Genomic DNA, 25,788 nt, shown 5'->3' with positions numbered 1-25,788 from the left:
AATGTTCTCCATTCTAAAACTTAACGTCTGATATTAATATGGCCATTCCACCTTTCTTTTGATTAGTGTTAGTATGTGTATTAGTTTTCTATTGCTACATAACAAATAACCATAGTAGTTTAAAACAACACCCATTTATTATCTCACAGTTTTGTGGGTTAGAAGTTCAGATGGGCTCAACTGGGTTTTCTACTTAGGGTCTTACAAGGAAGAAATCAAGATGTCACCAGGCTGGTCTCCTATCTGAAGGCTCTGGGGAAGAATCTACTTCCAAGTCCATTCAGACTGTTGGCAGAATTCAGTTCCTCATGGCTACAGGTATGAGGTCCCTGTTTCCTTGCTAGCTGCGGGCCCAATGACTCTCTTTGTTCCTAGAGGATGCCTGTCTTCCTTCTCACGTAGTCCCCTCCATTTTCAAACCAGCAATGAGTCCTTCTCATGCTTTGAATCCTCACTTCTACAGCTACCAGCCAGAGAAAACTCTGCTTTTAAAGGGCATGCACGATTAGATAAAGCTCACTGGGATAATCTCCCTTTTGTCATATAATATAAATAATCACAGGAATGATATCCTATTCTCAGGTTCCACTCACACTCAAAAAGGAGATGATTATGTAAAAGGAGGGTCACTGGAGGTCAGTCTTACAATTTTTCAATCTCTTAATCTATTGGTATCTTTATATTTAAGGTGGGTTTCTAGTAGACAGTATACAGTTGGGTCTTTTTTTTTTAATGCACTCTTACAGTCTCTACTTCAAATTGGGATATTTACATTAAATACAACTGTTCATAGAGCTAGGTTTAAATCTACCATCTTACTATTCGTTTTGTATCTGTTTCATTTGTTCTTCGTTCTTTTCCGCTTAAAAAATATATTTTTTAAACATTGCTATTTCTCCTTAGTATGCATTGTATTTTTCTGTTTCTTTGCATTCCAGGTAATATTTGGTTGTATCCAAGAAATTACAAATTTTATCTTGTTGGATGCTGGACATTTTTTGTATTCCTACAAATACTCTTGTGTTCTGTTCTGAGATGCAGTTAAGTTACTTGGAAATAGTTTGATACTTTCAACTTAGAAGGATAAATTTTGCCCTTCTATAGAGGCAAACCCATTCTCTGCAGTCTACCCCATGATTTATAAGGTTCTCCACTCTGGCTACTGTGAACACATTATTCCTGGACCTTTATGAGTGAAACGGAGGATACTCATCAGATCCATTAAACTGTAACTGCAACCTGCCTTTACTGATCAAGCACACTTTAATTGTTTTTATAAAAACCTGCATGTCCTCCACGCTTCGCATAACCTAAACAATAAGATAGTTGCCTGAGTTGTTTTTCAGGAACTTGAAATCAGCTGTGTACAGTTCTAGGTGAAGCCAAGACTGGTTAAGACCACCGACTGTCCAACTGGGCTTGTGTGAGTGTCCGCTTGGTGACCTTTTGACATGAAAGGGCCAAAAACTCCACCCTCAGCACCTGCTAATGCCTCCATTTTCTGAACATGCATCCCACAGAGAAGCAAGTAGCTTAGTTGTACCTGCACAGAACGACTATTACCTCACTCTTTCCTTATCACCAATTACCTTTTCCCACGCTCCCCACACCTCAGACCACCCTGCTTCTTTGTTCCCATAAATACCCTGAGCCTCTTGCCATCAGGGAGGCAGATTTGAGATTTGTTCTCCCGACTCCTCACTTGGTTGCCTTATGAATAAACCCTTTCTCTGCTGCAAACCTTGGTATCTCAGAATTTGGCTTGCTGTGCATCTGGCAAATGAACCTGATTTGGTAACATGAACCTAAACGATTGTTCCTTCTAATCCTTTTTTTTGTGTGTGTGTGTGTTATGTGGGCCTCTCACTGTTGTGGCCTCTCCCGTTGCGGAGCACAGGCTCTGGACGAGCAGGCTCAACGGCCATGGCTCATGGGCCTAGCCGCTCCGCGGCATGTGGGATCTTCCCGGACTGGGGCACAAACCCGTGTCCCCTGCATCAGCAGGCGGACTCTCAACCACTGCGCCACCAGGGAAGCCCCCTTCTAATTCTTTTGGATGGTTCTTTCCTTGGCCTTGGGTAGCTTCCTCACATACATGCACTGGTCAACAGTCAGCTCTAGACTTATGAGAGCGCTTCTATAGATCTCTAGGTCTCTCTCTCTCCTTGTGTGCTGCTCATTCCTCGCTGGTACTCTGCCCTGAGAACTCTGCTGCCTTGGTCTCCGTGGACTCCAAACTCTTTCCTCAACTAAGGGAGGTTGCCAGGCTTTGCGTGAGTTTCTCCTTCTGTGCCGTGTCTTGGAAGCTCAGTGCAGTAAGCTGAGGAAATCATAGGGTTCACTTCATTTGTTTCATACCTCTCAGGGATCACTGTTCTTTGTTGCCTGATGTCCAATGTTTTGAGAACCACTGTTTCATGTTTTTTGTCAGGGTTTTAGTTCATTCAAGTGGAAGGATAAGTCTAGTCCCTGTTATTCCATCCTGGCCAGAAATGGAAGTTCTGGTACTTATGTTTTATTCTCTTTAAATGTTATGCGAGTTTTAGAAGAGCTGGCAAGTAGTAAAGGTTGTAGAAGATTAATGCAAAATCCAAGAATGTAACCATATACCACTGATCCCCAACTTAAAAAGTCATGTGCCCATTAGCAAAATAATACACAATATAGCATTTCCCCCAAACAATAAGATAGTGCTTTCTAATTTACATTCTAGGTTTAAACGATAATAAACCCTTACTAATCAGAAATGACAAACAGGATTTGTCATGATACAGAATATAACTAATTATAACAAAATAATCTGAATTCATTAGGTCAAATCTATAATACAGTCGGCCCTCTGTATCCATGGGTCCTGTATCTGCAGATTCAACCAACCCTGGACAGAAAATATTTGAGGGAAAAAAAAATTTCAGAAAGTTCCAAAACGAAAAACTTGAATTTTCCGTGTACCAGCAACTATTTGCATAGCATTTATATTTTATTAGGTATTATAGATAACCTACAAATAATTTAAAGTATGTGGGAGGATACACAGATCATATGCAAATATTATGCCATTTTATATAAGGGGCTTGACCATCCATAGATTTTGGTATCTGAAAGGGGTCTTGGAACCAATCCACACATTGACACTGGGGGATGACTACACAAAGAAATTTCTAATTTACCAATTTATTTACATTAACATTTTCCATATTACTATAACATACTGAAACGAACACATTTACAACCTGACTGAAAGAAGGAAATAATACCTTTAAGAAGCCCAGAGTTATCAATGGGTCCAGGATATACATTTTGATCTCCCATCTGGTATTTGTCCCAACTGTCAAAGCCAACATATTTTTTCCACTGTTTGAACCAGCGACTATCGACTAGGTACCTAAAAAAGAAGAGAAATCGGTAAAGGAAAATACCAGGAACTATAGGAATAGCAGAAAATCTGCCTATTTTTTATATTTTATTTTATATCAAAGTACATGTCTACTTCCAAGGATTAATGAGAATAACTATAATGTCACAGTAGTAGAAGAAAAATATTTCACTTGTGTAAAGTATTATTTCTATTGTTCTGTAAAGTATCTACTAAAGACAAATATTAACATATACAGGGCTTCCCTGGTGGCACAGTGGTTGGGGGTCCGCCTGCTGATGCAGGGGGCGCGGGTTCGTGCCCTGGTCAGGGAGGATCCCACGTGCCGCGGAGCAGCTGGGACCGTGGGCCATGGCCACTGGGCCTGCGTGTCCAGAGCCTGTGCTCCGCGGCGGGAGAGTCTGCGGCAGTGAAAGGCCCACGTACCGCAAAAAAAAACAAAAAACATATACATTAAAAAAAATCCTTAACAGCATTTAAAAAAAATGAAATAGCTATTCAACAGAATATTTACCAACTGAACAAAAATTCAAATGGTAATTATAAGAATCAGTCAAAATAAAATTTTAAATGCAACATGGTAAAATATAAATATGGAAAATGGTTCTTTTGTAAAAAACTTAAAGTATGTTAATTTTATATATTTAACTGTATCTTTTATGGGGTAAGGAAAGCAATTAGTAAAGGTTTGCAAGATTGATTTTAGTAATTATAATCAAAGCTTAAAAGAAACTTTAAAAATAATTAGCTTCTTTACCAACAAAAGTTAGTAACAACAATACTGTCTCCAATTGTTTCTCATACATTAGTAAAATCTGCTGGGGCAAGCAGGACTGGTTTTTAATTGATTTCAAAAGTGTGATACCAAGCACTATAATAAGCATTACTGAAACTATATTCATCTTACTTTCAAATACCTAAATTAGTTTCTCATCAGATGACCAGTGACAGAAAAAATAAAATAATGGTTCTCTAGCAAAGAAAGCATAAAAAATTATAAATCTGAAAAACTTTACGAATTGATTTATATTATACCTACTATGCTTTGCCACTGGTTCATAATTATTTTAAATTCTTTTCCAGAAATACCTTCCCCACACTTAACCAGGTTCAATCACAAACAAAAGCAAAAGTAAAGATTAACAAGATGTTTAAAGCCCACATGTATAACCAAGTTTTTTAGAAGAACATCATTCTAATATTTCTGTGCTTATAGCACTATACATATAGCACTACAGGAATGAAACACTACAGTTATGTTTGAAGCAAAGGCACCAACATAGCAAAACCCCACAATTCTTAAATAATATTCATCAGCAGTTTAATTCCCTAAAAGTGGGTAAGGCAGAATTATCTATACATGAGTATTCCAAACCCACTACCAGGGTTACACAATGGAAAGCTCCCAAATTGTAGATTTTGATATTTATGAGAAAATAAGAGTTGAAAAACTAAGTTTTAAGAAAACCCTGTTTCTAAGATAAATAAAATAGATTAGACTAGCAATGAATTTATATGTTAAATTGATAATAAAGAAAATTATACTTAACTGTATATCACCCTCTAAAATTTTTTTACTCTTTCTCCCTTGCAATTTAAACAAGATATTCAGACATTTCATTTGCTTTCTTTGCAAATAGATGTCATACTAAGCGATCTTTCCCCTACTCCATTCATCTATTTTTCTATCATTGTGCCAATTTAATTGTCTTAATTACTTTTATATTGATATTATTTAGGGCACGTTCCCCCAGCTTCTTCTTGTTGCAAACTGTCTTAACTATCTTTGGCCATTTGATATTCCCTATGAATTTTAGAATCAGTTAATCAAGTTCCACAAAAATCCCTATTAAGATTTTGATTAGAATTGTGCTGAACTTATAGATTAACAATAATACTATAATTTAAAATGTCATTTATAAAACTTCCATTAAAAACTATTTGTGGAATACTGTCAAAGTTCTATTTATATTTACTTAAGAGATATTTCTAAAAGATGACGTTTTACCTCCCAAAGTATTTAATAAATCCTTTAGTTTTAGTGCAGGGTTGCATTGGGCAGAATTCATCTGCTGCCATAACATTTCTAGTTCAACTTTCTTTTTTAGATCTTGAACTGAGTGCTTTCTGTATAATGAAACCATTATGAGAAGAAACTCTCACAATTGATGAAAATTCAGCTGTTTTTAACACTACCTTCAATTGAAAATGGTCACCATATTTCTATTACAGGCACCTATAACTTACTTGTAGAATGTTGTGGTCATGAAACATGAGGGAAGTAGAAAAAACAGGAGCGTCTATTACTGAAATAATGTGTAGTTATAGATGCATCCTTGAAATTAGATGAACTGGACAAATAAATGAAAAAAATTATTTCAAGACATTTACACAGATTTGTTGTACTGTAAAAACTCTAATCGTAATCTATTAAGAATCTGCCCAAAACACAAGATTCCTTAATTTTAACTCATAAAAGACTCGAACAAAATCAATAGTAGCTCACTAAGTGAATAACAGCCCACTAAGTGAACAAGGACTTGAATTTATTTTACATTCTCAACAGCACTCTTAATCCTTGATATGCTATTAGGGTCCAGATGCACCCAACTTTAGCTTCTGAGTTTCTCTTTTGAATAGTTATAACTATTTGTAAAGATTAATACTTCGTGGCTTTTATTCTTGAAATATCAATCTTTACAAATAGTTATAACTGATTTTAACATGAAGTCTAAAATGCTTAACATTGCCTAATAGGTCTTGCATGATCTGATCTGCTCCTACTTACCTCTCCAGTCTTAACTGGTACCATTTTTCTTTGTGCTGAGATCTAGTTCCTGGACACACTTTTTTCTGCCTCATGGCTCCTTCTGCCTCAAATATTCTCCTACTGCTCTCAACACCTAGTTAACTCTTATCATCTTTCAGATAGTTTAACCATCACTTTCTCAGGGAATCCTTCCAAAAGCTTCTCCCCATTTCCTTAGTTTGGAAAAGGAAAAACAAGATGGCAATCTCAGTCTACTAGATCTCAAGACTCTTTATTAACTAACAGGGATTACTTTTAATAATAACAAAATAACTAACATTTGAGCTTTACTCTTGGGCCAGGCACATACTTCTAAGCACTTTAATATACTGGCTCATTTACTCCTTTAACTACCCAATGAGGTAGGCACTATTATAATTTCATAGGCACACAGAAATTAACTTGCCCAAGGTTACAAAGTTAGTGCCAGACCTGTGATTAAGCAAATGTGTTATTAGCATAGGGAGAAGTGGAAAGGCCAATGAAAACAGCACAAAGAAACAAGAACCAGGCTCAAATATATGTGGAACTATGCTGCATGCTAAAATCATTACAAACCAGTGTAGAAAGATCTGGCTATATATACGGGAAAAATTAATTAAGAGCTCTATACCTCACATATGTAGTCAGTTCTATTCGAAAAAGCTTCTTACGAAAGCCTGAATGTGTTCAACATGATTGATACACAAGGGAACAGTAACACAAATTCAGTGCATGCTTAAGCACTACTTCACCCATAAGCAGTGCGAGGACTAGGGTGAGGCAAGTGAGATGCCTAGGGACCCTAACAGGGAGTGCTTCCTTAAATTTTACACCCTAGGTGCCTTGCTTGTCTCACCCTCGTCCTAACTGAAACAAACACTAGATATACGTGGAAAATTTCCCAGCTACACTGAGCGGCACAGGTATGCACAAAACATACATTTTAAACATCTACCTACATTCACCATGTGTGTTATGAACCACACTCTCCACATCTGGTGTTACAACTCCTTGGCAGATTTCGGATAACCCTCCTTCTACCATTTCACAATCCCTCTTCAAGCAAGTCTCATGTTTTTCAAAATAAAAATACCATATTTACTGCAGTATTAATGTATTTATTAACCATTTAAAATGTGTAAAACCATGCTACCATTTTATTATCTTTTTAAAAAAAAAATGGGTCCCTGAAAAATTTTTTAACGCTCTGTGCCCCAACCCTATTTTTCCCGTATGCCCTGTGATTTTTATTGCATGATTTTGCATATAGCACAGTGATTCTTAGGTACACATGCTGCATTACAGCAGAAACTTACAAAAATACATTGTAGTTGGATTAAAAACATAAATGTGAAAGCAAAAATATAATTTTTTAAAAGATACAGAAGAAAATCCTTATTACTTCAGAATATAGGAAGAGTTAAGACAAAAAACAAAAAATCTTAAAAGTAAAAGCTGATAAAATTGCGAGGTTAAAATGAAAAGTTTCTGTTCAACAAAGGCACCAAGTAAAGAAAGATACAGATTGGGAGAGATGCTTATACTGCCTATAACCAACAAAGGATTAGAACATGAAAAACTCCTTTAATTTTTTAAAAAGAGAATGCAAAAAAAGGGCAATTCACAGAACATCAGAATGGCCTCTACACATATGAGATGTTCAATCTCATTAGCAGTATGAAAAATACAAATTAACACCATACCACATCATTCTCATGAAACTGGTGAAAACACAAGCACATGCACATGTGTCAATAATATTAAGTGTGGATAAGATGTGTAGTAACTGCAACTCATAAACTACCAACTGGGGTATAAACTAGAATCCTCATTTTGGAGAATTTGGCAATATTTATTAAAGATGAAGATGTGCATACCATAGAATCATGTATTGCCATTGCTAAGTTTTACCCTACAGAAACTCTTGCACATATTTACAAGAATACAACTGAAGAATACATAACGCAGCATAATTTGCAAATGGAAAATTGGAAAAAAACCCCAAAACCAATATTCATCATTCCTACCAAGAAATACTACCCAAAAACTAAAATGAAAAATACTACATGTACTAACATGGATAAATCTCAAAACTGCAATGCTGAATTAAAAAATACAAGCTGCAAAAGGCTACATGTAATATAACACAAACATATTAAGATAACATAGATATGCACACACAGTACAACTATATAAAAATTTTAAACATGCCACAAATAATATTATTCATAAATCCATGCATATACTAAAAATATAAGCAAAGAGAATAATAAAAATCAATTTCTGGATGGTGGCTCCCTCTGGCAAGGGAGGGAACGGGTTAGGATTAGGGAAACATGTACAGGGAGATTCAACTGTATCTGTAATGTTTTATTTTTTTAAACTAAGAAAGGTGTACACAGGTGTTTTGTTATATTTTTCTTTGTATTCTGAAATATTTACTATGACTAATATGTTTTCTATTTAATATAGAATAAGTTTATATATATCTTCATATATATACACAAAATGAAATGGAGTCAAATGTACAGACTATGAATAATGCTGCAGTCAACAAAGCTGATAGATTCAGCAAATGAAAATTTCAAGCATAAAAATAGGATAAAAAATATGTACAGCAAAATGTATAAAATGCATAGTTTTATTTTTTAAAGAAATTTATAATTTTCTATTACCTCATATTTATCTTTTACATTTTATATTACCTCTTCCAAATCCAACAGATGAATCTGCATTAGATTTGAACAAAAAGCTTACATAAGCTTTGAAGAATTTTCTTTAGAAAAACATGATTTATTTGATTATTTCCAAATTGATCAAATTATGATTCTGATATATAGTAATGTATTCATTTTCAAGAAATATTTCCTTTTGGTAACTAACGCCTAGTAAGTAAGCCAGAAAAGTAAAAAATGACTGGCTGACATCTCATAAGAAAAGAAAAGCACAAAGTACAGAAAGTAGAGATTATTACCCTTGATATCTGGGAAGATAATATAAGCAAATCAATAAAAAAAATCCTAAAACTGACAGAAATACTGATTTTGAGCTGATCAAGCTTTAGTATCAAATATTACATTAAACTATAGACTTGCAACCATCTAAAATTCAAGTAAATACTAATGTGCAAACATCTTGATAGCCCAAAGTACAGAGTAGTTATTAATCGCTTTACGATAAACAGACTAAGTTTCTTACACAAAGGACTCTATACCTTATAGATGAAACTAAAGGTGAAATATTTCTGAATAATATTGAGCCACCTGACTGTTCCCATATAAAAAGCTATGAAGCAAATGTACCAAAATATGCTCAAGATCATTTTACTTTTGACTAAGGCCTCTGGCTGTGGCTTAATCACTGTCATTCCCCTCTGTTTCAGTGGATTACAAGGGATTTTATGACGATGCCTCACACTAGGTCACAACTGATGATTCTCAAACACTAGTACATCAATATGAAAATATTTTGATCATGTTATTATCTGAGTTCAAAAATTACTAAAGAAAATTTCATGGAGATTAAAGATCTATGGTCTTCAATCAATATCTCAAGTCCTTTAAAGATGACCCACAATCCTCCAGCATGTCTCCATTTAGCCTTCTCTATTTCCAATAATTTGCCAGTTTCATTAAGTCTCTAGCTCATTAGGCTGAATAGGCAGCCTTGCTGCTTACTTTTCAAGGAAGTAAAAGCCCCAACTTTCTTACTCTTTTGTTCCACACCTTTATCATACCTGATTCCCTTATATATCGTGGAGGATATAACCCTCCTTAAATCCAAGGCTAATAATTTTTGTTCCTAGTCTTTGGATCTAATTTCCTTCTGCCTCCTTGGAGACTTACGTCATTAACAGCCCCTATTCCCCTTGTTTCTCCCTGTATCTTTTCTCTCTCTTTTTAACTTAGCATATAAGAGGGGCCAACTCTTTTCCCCATTTCCCCTACATAACCTCCCAACTCACATATTCATTTCCTCTTCTATCTACCCCCATTTTTCTGACTTGTCCCCGCAGCCAAGCTCTCCTCAACCCTCACCTGCTCTTCAACCTAGCACAACAGATCTTCCTACCTCAATGGGCTCTCAAAAAGGTTCTCACTAAGTTACCAACGGCCACCCTAACAAATCCAAAGGATCCATAATTTTATTACCATATCAATGCTTTTAAAAATAATCTGTGATTCTACCTTTCTGGGTGGGAGGAATATATATATATTATATTATATATTATATCTAATAATAGTATGATAGTATAATTAATATTGTATTAATATGTTAACAGTAAATATATATTACATATAATTATATATATGTAATTTAACAGCATTCTCTTCCTCTGCTTAAATGTTAGTATTCCACAGAGCTGCTCTCAAATTTCTTCTTCTCTCACTGTTAATACTCTCAGTGATATTGTAACTCATACCAATGATTCCAAAATTTGCATCCCGAGGCCAGTCCTCAAGTTCTTTTTCACTCATGAACAAAATAAGTATTTTCAAAGTGGGGGCACCTTTTGGTAAATGTTAGATCTTTGCCTATCAGGAACTTAGCAGAAAAGCACACCCAATAGCAATTTGTTTTCATGATTATTTTTGCTTATAAATTTTCTTACCTCCTGAAATGAGACTTAAGTAGATGTGAATTCTAAATTTACTGTAGAAAAAGTACTAGACCAAAGTTCTCTTTCTGACATTACTTGCTGTGAGGTCTTAGAGAAGTTACTCAATGCTAAACCTTTAGATTGTTCATCTTAGAAACCGAAATACACTCATTCAAAAAATATTTATTGGAGGTCTACTACATATATGCTATTCCGTATGCATTAGTTGTTAGCAAAATAGCCAAGAGCCCTATGTTCATGGAATTCAGAGTCTAGTGGAGGAAAGTGACAGTAAATAATTAAGACGTAGTAAAATACTGTAGTAAGTGCTGTGACGCATAGGGAGCTATGAAAGCATAATAAAGGGGTCCCTATTTAGAATAAAGGAAAGCCTTTTTGAAAAAATAATATTTTAGCATATGGACAGGAGTTATTTCACGAAGAATAAGACAAAAAGCTATCTAGACTGAAGGAAAAGCACGTGCTAGGGCCAGAACAACTTTGGGAGTTAGGTATGCTGGAGGAACTGACTAAATGCAGTTGGAGTTTATGACAAAGGGAGAAGAGATGCTAGATAAGGTAGGCTGGGGCCAGACTACATAGAGCCTTTAAGGTAATTAAAGATTTTATCCTAAATGCAATGAAAGCCAATGAAAAATATTTAGAAGAGATATGATCTGATATACATTTCATGATGACCACTGGCAGTATCTCACAGGATTGCTGGGAGGTTCAAATACTCAAGAAATGTTTAATAAATCAAAAACTTACATAAAGTTATGGGTACTTCAATTGTATGGTGCTAAATATTCTAATGGCATCAAGAAAGACAATTTGTACTGTGGTCTGGAGAGAATAATCTTCAATGGCTCCAGAGAAGCGGGGTCAATTTTAGGACCCAAAATAAATCTGAGTCAATTTTAAGACAGTCCTCAAATGCAGAAAAGCTACTGTAAGAACTAAAAAAGCCAGGTTGTAGGTTTTTTGTTGTTGTTGGGTTGTTTTGGGGGGGATGATAGTGGGGAAAGATAGGAGAGTCTCAAAAGTTGTTTAGTGTTTTTATACACACTAAAAGCAAATTTAAGAAAGATATAAAGGGACCAATAAATGACTTAGAAATAGTCCTAAATACAAAGACATTTAAAAGCAGTACAGGGAAATGGCGAAATCCCAAAAGCTGGATTTAGAAAACCACAGAGCTAGTGAATGTATAGTTGTGTGTTGTTTTTTTTTTTTGATTAGTACATGTTTATGCTGACAACTTTCAGATAAGCAGTTCCTTCTTAATTGCCTAATACTGACATAAATATGACGTTTATTTTTTCAAAAAAAATCCTACCTTTTTCTCCTCAAAGTAGACATAATACTGTCACTCTTTTACAACTAAGAAGATACATAAAAATTTCAGCCTAATCCAATGTAGCACACTTAATCTGAAAACAACATGCGTAACTATTGTGCGTAGAATTAACAGCATAAACAATTTTGGATATTCACTCTATGACTAATCCTCTCATTTAATAAAATACTGTTTAAATTACATGAGTTGCAATAGCATAGACCATTTTTAATACTAAAAGAGATATTAATAGTATCTAGTATTTTATTTATTTGTTTTTTTGATGTGGACCATTTTTTTTTTTTTTTTTGGTACACGGGCCTCTCACTGTTGTGGCCTCTCCCGTTGCGGAGCACAGGCTCCAGACGCACAGGCTCAGCGGCCATGGCTCACGGGCCCAGCCGCTCCGCGGCATGTGGGATCTTCCCGGACCGGGGCACGAACCCGTGTCCCCTGCATCGGCAGGCGGACTCTCAACCACTGCGCCACCAGGGAAGCCCAGATGTGGACCATTTTTAAAGGTGCTATTGAATTTGTTACAATATTGCTTGTTTCATGTTTTGGTTTTTTGGCCACAAGGCATGTGGGATCTTAGCTCCCTGACCAGGGAATGAACCCACATCCCCTGCATTGGAAGGCAAAGTCTTAACCACTGGACCGGCAGGGAAGTCCCGTATGTAATATTTTAAATCGTTATAAACTAGATATTTCACTGAATTTTTTTTAAGTACCACAAACTAAAACTCATCAGTAAAACATAACCAAAGAAAGCTATGAAGTTCTTTCAAATAAACCAAATAATCATCCCTTTATATCTTAATTTTTAGATCTGAAGCGTTTCCAACCTATTTTCTGCTCTGCACATTAAATTCATCAGTTGGCAAGAACTAATTTTTATGACCTCTTTTTACATCTAAACTAAGAGACAAATAAAGAACTCAGGAAGGAGGCCAAGTAAGATTGTGAAAGTGAAAAGAAAACCCACAGAATCAGAGAAAATTCTGCAAATCATCCATCTGATAAGGAATTTGTATCCAGAATAAAGAACTCTTAAAATTCAATAATAAAGAACCAAATAACCAAATTGGAAAATAGGCAAAGGATCTAGACAGACATTTTCCCAAAGATATACAAAGGGTCAATAAGCATATATGAAAAGATGTGCAACATCATTAGCCACTATGAAAACTGAAATCAAAACCCCAATGAGGTACCACTTCACATCCACCAAGATGGCTATAATCAAAAAGACAGGGAACAACAAGCACTTCAAGGATGTGGAGAAACTGGAGCCCTTATCCACTGCTGGTGGAAATGGAAAATGGTGCAACTGGTTTGGAAAAGAGTCTATCAGTTCTTAAAAAGCAAACATAGAGACTCGGCAATTCCATTCCTAGGTATACACCCAAGAGAAATGAAAACTTGTGTCTAGACAAAAACTTGCACACAAATGTTCATAGCAGGATTATTTGTAACAGTCAAAAATTGTGAACAACCCAAATGTCCATCAACCGATGAAGGAATAATTCAATATGGTATATCTATACAATGGAACATTTTTTGGAAATAAAAAGAAATGAAGTACTGATACACACAACAAAACGGATGAACCTAAAAAACATGTTAAGTGAATGAAGCCAGGCACAAAAATCACACATATTATATGATTCTATTTACATGAAATATCCAGAAGGCAAAATTATAGAACAAGAAAGATTAGTAGCTGCCAAAAACAGGGAGATTTGGGTAGAAAAGCGGGCAGGGGAGACTGCTAATAGGTATGAGGTTTCTTTTAGGGATGATAAAAATATTCCAAAATTGATTGTGGTGATGGTTGCACAACTCTGTGGACATACCCAAATCCAGTGAATTGTACACATCAAGTGGGCAAATTGTATGATATGTGAATTATATCACTATAAAGCTCTTGTATTTTTTTTTTTTAAAAAAAGAAGAGAGTGAAAGGGCCATAGATCTGGATGGAATTATTACGGATGATTTTACAGAGATTGGTTTTGAAGAAAGGCAAAGTCAGGGCTTAGTAAAATGTACTGGAAATAATATGAATGATGTGTAAAGTCCTATAAGGTAGGAGCATGTAAAGACTTTGCAGGAGGGCTTCCCTGGTGGTGCAGTGGTTGGGAGTCCGCCTGCCAATGCAGGGGACACGGGTTCATGCCCTGGTCTGGGAAGATCCCACATGCCGCGGAGCGGCTGGGCCCGTGAGCCATGGCCACTGAGCCTGCGCATCCGGAGCCTGTGCTCTGCCACGGGAGAGGCCACAACAGTGAGAGGCCCGTGTACCGCAAAAAAAAAAAAAAAAAAAGACTTTGCAGGAAACAGGAACCACCATCTGTATCAAAGAGCTATATTAGTTAGAAATGAGACTGCTACGACTAGAAGGCTAAACCAGAAAGACCTAGAAAATTCTAGAGGTTCCTCACATGGATAACTAGATGAATATGGTGTTTTACTAATATGACAAAGCTGTCACTTCTTGATTCTAATACTTTCAAGTATTCATCCCTCAAAAAATGCTTCCATAAATGGCTATGGCTTATCATCATAGGCAGGCAGTACAGTTTAAAATGCAGGCGTTAGAGTTGACTGCCTAAGTCAGAATCTTTGCTCTACCACTGACTGAGTATATTATCACGTGCACTTAACTCTGTACCTCAGTTTCTGAATCTGTAAAACGAGAACACTATCACTTATTTCATACATGCAAAAAGCTCTTAACCTTATAAAAGAGTGGTAATATTTGTAATCATAGCCACAACTACACAGTACATATACTTAGCTACATCTCTCCTGAGAATCAAAAGTTTCTTCTGCTTGATATCCAAAGTTATGAAAATACATTTTCCATCTATATCAAAGAAAAATTTCTTGATTAAACTGTTAAAATTTGTCAAGCTGTTATATTGCTAAAAAATATAAAGCAACCCAAATTATCAGGTCTCTTTAACCATGATCATTTAACCCTTATCATTCTTTTTTTCTTTCCTCCAGTTTTATTGAGATATAATTGACATACAGCACTATATGAGTTTAAGGTGTACAGCATAATGATTTCACTTATATGCACTATGAAATGATTACCACAATAAGTTTAGTGAACATCCATTCTCATATAATACAAAATTAAATAGAAAAAAACTTTTTTCCTTGTGATGAGAACTCTAAGGATTTACTCTAACAACTTTCATATATAACATACAGCACTATTAATTATATTACAATGGAATACTACTCAGCCTTAAAGAATGAAATTTTGCCATTTGCAACAACATGAATGGATGTAGAGAGTATTATGCTAAATGAAATAACTCAGACAGGACAAATACGTATGATTTCACATATATGTGGAATCTAAAAAATGGACAAACATAACAAAACAGAAGAGTCACAGATACAGAGAACAAACAGGTGGTTGCTAGAGGAAAGGAAGGTGGGAGGAGGAGAGAAATAGGTGAATGAGATTAAGAGGTACAAACTTCAAGCTGCAAAATAAATGAGTCACTGGTATGAAATGTACAGTGCCGGAAATACAGTCAATAATTATGTAATATCTTTGCATGGTGATAGATCATAACTAGACTTATTTTGGTGATCATTTTGAAATGTACAGAAATATCGAATCGCTATGTTCTGCAACAGGAAGTAACATAGTGATACAGGACAATTATACTACAAAAACAACCAACCAAACAAACTCATATAAAAAGAGTATGGTTACCAGAGGCAGGAGTGGGGGGAAGAGGAACTGGATGAAGGCAGTCAAAAGGTACAAACTTAACAGTTAGAAAATACATACATACTAGAGATGTAATGTACAACATGATAAATATAATTATCACCCTATCATTCTTAATCTTTTTTTTTTTTACTACAGGAACTTGATGCTCTTTTTAATTTTGTCTCTAATGCTCCCAGGTTTTAACTGGCTCTCTATACTAAGTGAAGTCAGTAAGACGAAGAAAGACAAATATGAGATGATATCACTTACATGTGGAATCTAAAAACACGGATACAAATGAACTTATTTACAAAACAGAAACAGACTCACAGACATAGAAAACAAACTTATGGTTACCAAAGGGGAAAGTGTGTGAGTGTGTATGTGTGTTTTTGGGGGTGGGGTGGGGGGGTAAATTAGGAGAGTTTGTGACTAAAATATACAAAACACTATATATAAAACAGATAACCAACAAGGACCTACTGTATAGCACAGGGAACCATATTCAATATCTTGTAATATCTATAATGGAAAAGAATCTAAAAAAGAATGGATATATGTTTAGGTATAACTGAATCACTTTGCTGTACACCTGAAACTAACACAACATTGTAAATCAACTATATTTCAATTTAAAAAAATAACAAAAACTGCCTCTCTGAAACTCAGAACAGCCTGGTCTCAGAGCCACATTGGACTTAACTTGTGAGAGCCTTTAACTTCTTTCACAGAGGAAGTCTTTTCTATGGCTACTTCTGCTAAACCATTTTCTTGAACCACAAGGAATTATCACACTAATATGTGGGTCTTCTCAAAACTAAAAGGAGAGTGGAAGGGACCGTATTCTTAATTCTCCTCCTCATGAAGAGGAAAAAGTAGTCATTACCCTCCTTTTCTTTTTGGAGAGCAATAAAGAAGCCATGCAGAATCTTACCGACAGAAGCGGTATTCTAGGCATAACCAAATATAGGTTAATCCTACAGAGGTTTTCTGCCTTATATTAGAATCCAAGCTGCTTCTTTTTGAGGAGCTATTCTTGATTGTTCCCTCAGATACATCATTTTAATCTGTATCCAAAACTGAGGTCACTTACTACCAATCAGTCTTATTCTAGGTTTCTTTAGTAGTGGCTTCTGTGTAAACTGGATAATAAAGTTGAAAGGAACTACATTCCCTTTGTTTTAAAGAATAGATGGTGAAAGAATCTGGAAAAACCACTTCAAAGGAATAAATATAAGATACAGAGTGTGAATTACAGTAGGAACTAAGGAAATGAAAATAAGAGGCACAAACCAGGCTGACATTACGCAGGGAAGGAAAAACTAGTAATCGCTGAAAAATTCTATATGGAGACTAAGAAGAAATAGTTTACTGCCTTATGAAATACTGTTTGAATTACATGTAAGTAGTGACAGCACAAAACATTTTTAATACTAAGGAGATACTGGTAGGATTTAGTATTCTAAATCATTATAAGCCAGGTATTTAAAAACCCAGCTCTGAAATCATCACACACCCGTAAAATGAGGTAAATAAGAATACTTGCTCTTATTATATGCTGCACATGTATAAAGCATTTAGAATAGTGGCTGGAACAGAGTAAGCATTCAATAAAGGTTCACTAGTGGTGGTATTATCACCTGTGAACCACATGCAAACCAAATGATTCCTCTGAGTTCAGACTTCTCATCTACAAGAAAGGAATATAAATACATACTTTGATCCTTATTTTGAGAATCCAACCAGATAATGCATGCAAACACCTTCACCAGTAGTTCTCAACCTTCCCTTTATCTCCCTGCCAATATATCTGATGGTGTTTCAATTCACTTTTATAATAATTATGCTTTTTTTGTAAAGTGATTCTCAAAGTGAGGAAAAGAAAAATCACTCTAAACTCATGTAAAAAAACAAATATATCTAATGACTAACATGGCAAAATTGATTTTATTAGCAGTGATGTTACATGGACTGTCAGTTTTCAGGAAGATGTTAAAGAGGTATCAATATGGTTATGTACCTTCCACTGTCTTAATTCAAATGTGCTTTGACTTTGAAAATTCACAAAAAGTTGGTAAACATAGGACATAAAATACCGAACTTTCACATTTGCATTTTCTGTGTTGGGCTGTTCCTATGGATTCTTAGTTGAAAAAAAGTCTTATGTATTTGTGGTTTATTGTAAACCAAACACTTTTAAAAATATGGGCAAAGTACTAAAACAAAATATCCTACAAGTTCTTCCTATCTGCTTGATATGCTGTTTCTGTAAAACTATATGAAAAGGGGCCATATGGCCTCTAACAAATCACTTATGATTACTGATAAACAATTAAAACCCCAAATCTAAATAATACACGATCCCAGTTTCTTTTGTTTAAATGTACTTTTGCATCAAAATAATATTTATTCTACATATTCAGTAAATAACCTATTAATCTTTAAACATATTTTAATTTCCAAAAGCAAGATGTTAAGATTTTCTACCATATCTAAACTGAACAGTCACAAGAAACAAGTGTGGGATAAAATGGAAGAATTCTGCTGCTAAATATAAAATAGACTCCATTTAAAGAGAAAAGAATGTCCATTTTTTAAAAAAGTGGAACACTTTAAAATGCATCTTTAAAATAAAAGGCAGTGTAGAACAGTAATTTTAAAGCCTGAATTAAAGCCCCAGACTGCTTGGGTTCGAATCTCAGATATATCAATGTGTGAACACCTCTTTGAGCCTATCCGGGTGAATTCCTATTCTGGCAAATGTGACTTAGAGCACATTCACATTCTAGTACCCTAGAATTGTGGTGATGAGTAAATAAGTTAACATATGTGAGTACTTCAACAATACCTAGCACAGTGTTTTTAAATGTAATATGATCGGTCATAGCCTGACAATTTTTTTCTTATTATACTTTCATGCAAGCAAGATTAATAACTGTCACAAAACTATTTTCTAAAAAGAACGTCCAGTTAATACCTTGTATGTGCTAATAAAAAAAATGGTATGATTTAGGAAAAAATAAAGCCTGAATGTCACTAAGTAGATAAATGAAATCACTGACTAAAGCTCTGGATCTTCTTGGCCAAATAGGGTACATTAATCTTGGCTTCACTAACCACTTACAAGTGATTTTAAAACTTATGAAAACAATTAAATTAGGAAAAATTGCTTTTCTCGATTTTAAGCAACTAAAATGTGAAAAATACACTTTAATGTCCCTATTTCTGTCCTTATTTTCATCAATTTACCAACACTAAAAAACAGTTTTGCTTTCTGGTTTCATTTCCTGCAAATGATGTAATATATACCCTATTTCAGTGGTAAACACTTTGGTGCAACTAAAGTTAACAGTAACAGTAATGTAAAAACTTCTCAACAAGTACACACTAAACAATTTGGAGTTCATATTGATTAATAGTGTCCATTTACATTATTAACTGATTTTCTGACTTAAGATTATTTTCTGTTAGTGTAAATCTAAGTCGCAAAAACATGAGGGACCATATAAAATAAAGCCTCAAAGACTTCTAGGTAAAAGAGTAGGAATGGAAGGAAAGCTCTGAAATTGAAATTAGTGTCTCTCCTATCTAAAAACCTGACTGATGTGATTCCTTGGCAGTTTATTGAGACAAAAACATCATACATATTTTAAATGACTCTAAATGCAAATTAAAGCTACTCTCCAAAGTTACCTTAAACCTACTAGAGTCATTTTATTAGGGTTTATATAAAAATGACATGCAAAATTTAATTTATAAAGTTAGCTTTGAACATACTTGAACATAAAAATTAGTGAAAATGATTGGTAGATGAATAACATTTAATAAAATGGGGAAATAAAGCAGTGATTTTGGTGATTTGTAGTCATCTGTTTATTTACGCATAATAAATCTATTTTAAAAGAAATCTCCAAAGAGAGTATTCCATAACCCACAACATGCCTTTGTACATTTATTCATTTAACTATTATCCCCTTCAATAGGTTCCTCCATGCCTAATATACTTACATGCAATGAACTTTAAACAAATTTTCCTTTTATCTTATCAGGAGAAACTACCATGTATCTGAAAATTAAGTTATCTTTCATTCATCCTAAGGTAAACAGTTCTAGTTCCTTTATTCTTCCTCTATAGTTTCTAAATTCTAACAGTCTTGTTCCTGGTTTTCTGAATCTCTCCTTGGAGCTAAACACAGATCAAGAAACAGCATACAAGACCACTGCTTTACTCCATCTAATGCAGACCTGTGTTACTTTTATACCCAACCTTTTTAAGAGGTACAACTCTCTTGCATCAATTTTGACATTACTGTCACTATGAAGTCTAATACCAAACATATCATAAGGTTTGTTTCTCCTCATCTCAGACATGTGTAACTTATTTTCATTTCTAGAAGGTTAGCTTCCAGATAAAAATCATTCACCATTTACAAATAAACAGAAATTCATGTAGAAGCAAATTTTTATCCCTGCCCAGGTGTTAGCATTAATTAGCAGAGTACTAAGAGGCAGTCCTTATCTGCAAAGTGCTCACAACCTAATTAATGAACTTTATTCATCTGCACACATTTCATTATAACATCAAACATTAGTATTAAAATTTCAAGAATAAACTCATGGTAAACCTACCATTTTTTCTCAATAGTCCTATCAGTCTTTTCAAGATAGTTATATACATATAGCAAGACAATGTTCCATTTGCATATGGCCCATTTCAGCTATAAAATAACAAACAGGATTTGCCCAAATACCCATAAATGACTAATCCAACGATTTTTTAAGACCTTAAAAAGAGAAATAACTTTTTAACAAGTTTTAATGAGTTCCAAAAACATGAGCCCAAGTTACAACTAAATTATTAAATATCTTTACTAATTCTGTACTCATGAATACATTATCAAATTTGTACTTACGAAATTATTCTCCTTAAAACTCTGAATCAAACTTTTGTTAATTCCTTTTTTGACAGGTTTCACCTGCTAATTCCAAGAAAACTGGCTCGCATATAAACCAAACTATATAGTTTCTGCAGTATCCCAGTACCATCTTTTTCCTGCATTTTTTTCTTTAAATAAGAGGGGAAATCAATTGTGAGGATAAAAATTTGCACATTCTGCTGTTAACTAAATATCTGGGCCTCAGTTTCCTTTTCTTTAAAATGGAAGCACTGAAATGACTCATTTATAGACCTCCTGTATTTACTCTTTTAAATAGATCTTTTAAAATGATTTACAGTAACTCTGTCAAAAAATAAAAATGCTAAACTTTAACGTTTAGTGCTCACAATACTCATATTGCTCCCATCATCCTGTAGTATCAACACCACCAATTATTACTCAGTATATCAAAACCACAACATTAAAGAGAATACCCATATAAATAATATCTATATATTAAATTATAGATTTCTATTTTGTGGAAATCCACATTTATCTTTTTATGAGGTGGTAATAGGCAAGGTAAATTAAGAATTTTAAAGTGTTCTTTAACAAACAATAAGAATCAAGGATTCATTTCATCTTTAACAATCCACAGGCCAAGGTAAACATAAATGTCCTAGGAAATGTCTAATTTCCCCACAGTAATAAACATCTTAGGAACACTGCCATATGAACAATAATTATTAAATATTTTTTGCTGTAATGCAACAAGTATATGTTTACATCCTCAGGGATTTTTATCACATAAACATAGTATGCAGCCTAACAAAGTAGGAAAAAAGTACGAAGACTTAGATCAAAGTACTTAAATTCAAGTCCCAAGTCTGCCATCTACTAGCTTACTTGAAAATGATTCTAATACCACACAGCATTTTATCAGAAATGGCGGTGATAAGAAGGTAACTAAAATTTAATGTTATCTCATAAAAAATCTTTTAGAATATTTCATTGACTCAGGATAAACCCCTATAATGAAATTATTCTGTCCATTTCATAAATGAAGGTACTGAGGTGCAATGATTTAAAGTAACTTTTCTCAAAGTCATACTGCAAACTAAGTGGTGAAAAGGTAACCTAATTTGGGTCTAAATCTTATGTTCCTTCCACTAAGCCATATCGAGTAAATGAAAAAACACTGTAAATTATATACCACTGTTATGGTGACGATAAGAAATAAAAATAACTTTTATTATAATAAAGAAGCGCATTATACTTCCTAATAAAACAGAGCACTTTATGTTACATATTCACATACTGAAGTTATTCTGAATACCACTTGATATGGCCCACAAATACTAAAATCTCCAAATACTTCCTTCAGTATTTTAAGTATATCCTTTCGTACTTTATAAGTTTGAACTTTTACAAGTGACTTAAGCCTCAAATGGACTTATCTACTTTTTGCAGGCCTGCGTTATCCTTCAAACAGGAGGGAAGAGCTGCACTTCTAAGAGAAACGCTACCGGCGTCTATCAAGCCTCCAAGGCACAAGACCACGTGGTACCACTCAGAAGCCTAAGGTTACGTACTCCCCTACCTCCTTTTGACAAGGAACTAGGAACTAAGGTTCCTTTCTCTTAAGTGGCGCCCTGACACATGCCACCTGTGTAGTACGAACCGCAAACATCCTGCAGCCGGCCTCCCGGAAGAATATGAGAATCAGAATAGGGAACTTGGAGGCCGACAATGCCGCGAAAAGAAATGACTAAAGAAGTAGAGGGTGAGATCCTGATCAGCTGCGGGACCAGGAACTGTCAAACATTAAAAGACTCACACCAACGAGTGTAACCTATCGTTCGGGAAGGCCTGGGGTGGGAGCGGCACTACCAGAGGAAGAAGGACGAAGAGAACTGCACGAGCCGCCGGCGCCGCCGCCGCTCCTCGCAAGCCTCTTAGCATGCCCCGACGAGCCACGAACCCTGGCCCTCATTTCGGGTCCAATCTTTGCTCCAACCTTTCGGGAGCGACCAAAATCCTGCTGCCCGAGGCGGCCGCCGCCGGACCTGCCCGCACCTGTCACCACCGAGACACCAGACCGCAGTTCCCGCCCAGTTCTCCACCACCCTCGGGCAACCACAGCCACCTCAACCCCTTTCCCTCACCAGGTGTCCCCTTTCCGGAGCGGGGTTTTGAGCAGCGTCGCGATGTCAGACCGCTGGACGTCCAAATCCGCCGCTCCGCCTTCCGCCATCTTCTTCCACTAGCGGTAGCGGAGGCGGCAGCGACGGCGGCGGCACGCCCCAGAGCATTGTGGGAATGGCGTCCCGCGGCCCCTCCCAGTCGGCAGGTCGAAACCAAAAGAGACGTAAGGTTGGGGGGGTGCGCCTCCGGAGAAGCGTTGGGCCCGGGCGGAGTGAGTACGCCGCGGTGGTCTGCTGCCCCCCATCGGCTCCCGCCCGTCGAGCAGCTCGCCTCGGCCTCCTCCGGTCCGCGACCGCCTGGTTTTAACTCTCGTCTGTGGGGCCTCGGTCCTCTCGCGCGCTTCAGTGGTGCCACCACCCCGTCCGGCCTTGACTTTTGCCTTCCCCTCCCTCTTTCCCACAGACGCCTGAAAATCCTTATTTGCGCGTTCACTCACGCTTGAGGGTGGGGCGGGGGGCGTGGGGACGGCTAAAATATGGCAGAAAATTTTTAGCAGGTCCGTGACTCGAGTCTTTTCGTTGCGAGTCGCGGAACCTAAACTCGGTGAATATTGGGCCAAACAGAGAACAATACGAAACCGAACGCTTAGCCGCAGTGATCTGCCTGGGCTCTTTCTTGCGCTTCTACTCCTGCTGTAGGTGGAGACCTTTTACAGGTTCTTTGTGACGCCTCCCCAGGCACACCCAGATAGCTAAGCTGCAGTGAAAAACATGTTCCAGTTCCTCGGTGAACAGAGTGTAAAATATGTATCGAATAATGCCAGGTACTAAAGGGGAAAAAACGGGCGAGAAACCCATTCTCCTAGATGTTAGGAAGTAACATTTTCTTAGGCGCACCTTCGCATGGTGTGTGCACCTGAAAGTAGATAATACCAGCTATTATTTGAAGCCAGTTGTGTTATAAATGGGAAAATCGAGTTTCTCAAAAGTCAAATGCCAACGTCACACAGTAAGTGGAGAGGCAATCCAGCTTCCAAAGCCCACTGGCTATCTATACACGATAGTACACTAATTACCACTCCGTATGAAAGCCTAAATTAAAATGTAAACTGAGCTGCACTAGAGTCATAAAACAACCCCCCCAAAACCTTTGTACAACTAGCGGCTAGCACAATGCTGCCTAACATATAAGAACCACCCAAATATGTGTTTCATAAATGAATTGTGGCAAAACTGCTTAAGTAATTCCAAGCATGAAGATGTCCGGAGATTTGACTTTAAGATAACACGTGATGTGAAAAGACTAAACGATGGATAAGAATTCCTGCAAGATCTCTCTTGTCTACTCATTTTCAACCTCTACCCTAACTCATTTGGTGAGAATGCAGTAACTGGGTGTAATATGCTACTAAGAAGTGCTAAATCCTTCCAAGGGTAGTGTATATTGGCATTGTAATTTGTGTGTATCAGCATTATTACTGCTTATTTTCTTTGAAATAATACTATTTTGTATTATCGTATCATCCTTGATTTGAAATTCTGGAAACAGCTTCCAATTACTGCTATTTCTTATACATTTGATTCTTGACAAGTTAAAAATTAGAGTTTGTTTAACTATGAATACCATCAAAGGGTTACGTTTCCCTCCTTTCCCACCCAACCTCTGAAAGAGAACTAAGTAGTTTTCCAGAGAAAGGCAGCATGATATGGGAAAAATAGTGGAGTCATATGAACATGAGTTCAAACCTCATCTCAACCTCTAGCTGCAAAGTGTTTAACTTATAGTTTAGTCATTAAATTGGGAATAACAGTACCTATGTTAAAGAATTTTTATAAAGATTAAATGAAACAATGTGTTTATTACTTGGGACATAGTAGCCAATCAATAAACACTAATGTTGTTCACTATTGACAGGATGAATTGTAATAATGTGTAAATTATATCTCAATAAAGCTGTTGGAAAAAAGTTACGGACTTTGAAGGCAAACATACTCTCCATCATTTTATAAACATAACATAATTGAGAAGTGATGCCTCATGCACACTCTGCTGTCCAATTTCCTTTCAAAGAAAGTGCATTTTTGATATGTTGAAGTCTGTAGCTATGCAAAAAATGAAATAACCTTTTCTTCATTTGCACCATGTTCAAGGCAATGAGTTAATTGGATATAGATGTGTAAGTTCAATGTCAATTTGAATTATATGTCAGATTTATGAGGTCATTTTGTAGACCTAACTAGTTGCCTTCAGAGTCAAGAAAGAAATAATAGTCATAGTATTTTATTTAACAAGCACTTATAAAGCGCCAAACCAGGTTCTAAACACTTTGATGGAAGTATTATCTTGATCCTCATAACAACTGCATGAGGCAGGTATTATTATTATTACCATTCTGTAGATGAGGTATTGAGGCAAGTGGCAGAACCCAAATTTGAAACCAAACAGTCTAGCTCCAGAATCTAGAAGTTTTGAGCAAGCTTTTATTTTTCTACTGACCTTCATGATCTTGATTACAGCAATCAACTTTCTAGTGACTTCAGTTTACCAATTTATGGAAATTCTGCTTATTTTACTTATGCTTATTCTACTCTCAATTATGAAGAGAAATAAGATATTGCTTATAAATACTAAATTGGTTAAGGTCCACTACTGAATATTTTCTCTACTGAATAACTAAGTAGATAATTGATGAGAAATGTTACTTTCCCATGAATCACACAGATAATTGAATATAAGCCAGGGGTTACATCAGCTTGTTTGGAATAAGTATCTTCATTGATGCTTCCCTTAGTTAATTTTATAAAAATGTAATATTTACTTGGTGATTGCCATTGCCTTCTCAGACTCTGCACCTTTCTTGTCCATTAAAAATTTAACCTAGGGCTTTGAATAGGGAAAGGGGGTATGCTGGGTACTTTAGA

At 35.9% G+C, this 25,788-nt stretch overlaps 1 protein-coding gene across 6 annotated transcripts in view; it reads right to left on the bottom strand.

Annotated features, from left to right (window-relative positions):
- The window catches only part of USP15 (ubiquitin specific peptidase 15), a 130,568-nt gene extending 107,267 nt beyond the window's left edge, over window positions 1-23,301 (bottom strand). For 4 of the 6 annotated variants that reach the window (XR_003791017.1, XM_029204399.1, XM_029204404.1 and 1 more), the window contains exons 1-2: window positions 22,888-23,301; window positions 3,258-3,385 (exon numbers count right to left, since the gene is read on the bottom strand). Coding sequence is in view for 5 of the 6 variants with exons in the window: in XM_029204399.1 (XP_029060232.1) it covers window positions 3,258-3,385; window positions 22,888-22,976 (217 nt within the window). In the remaining variant the exon portion in view is untranslated. Of the gene's footprint in view, window positions 1-3,257; window positions 3,386-5,623; window positions 5,663-22,887 lie in introns of those variants that run through there. The other 2 variants (XM_029204401.1, XM_029204400.1) reach the window with 2 other exon arrangements.
- Window positions 23,302-25,788: the final 2,487 nt, after the last annotated feature.

This window comes from Monodon monoceros, unplaced genomic scaffold (assembly GCF_005190385.1).
Source record: "Monodon monoceros isolate NGI ecotype Baffin Bay Population unplaced genomic scaffold, NGI_Narwhal_1 Super_Scaffold_6, whole genome shotgun sequence".
Lineage (NCBI taxonomy): Eukaryota > Metazoa > Chordata > Mammalia > Artiodactyla > Monodontidae > Monodon > Monodon monoceros.
Note: the sequence above shows the minus strand (reverse complement) of the source record. Positions and strands in the feature narration are given on the sequence as shown.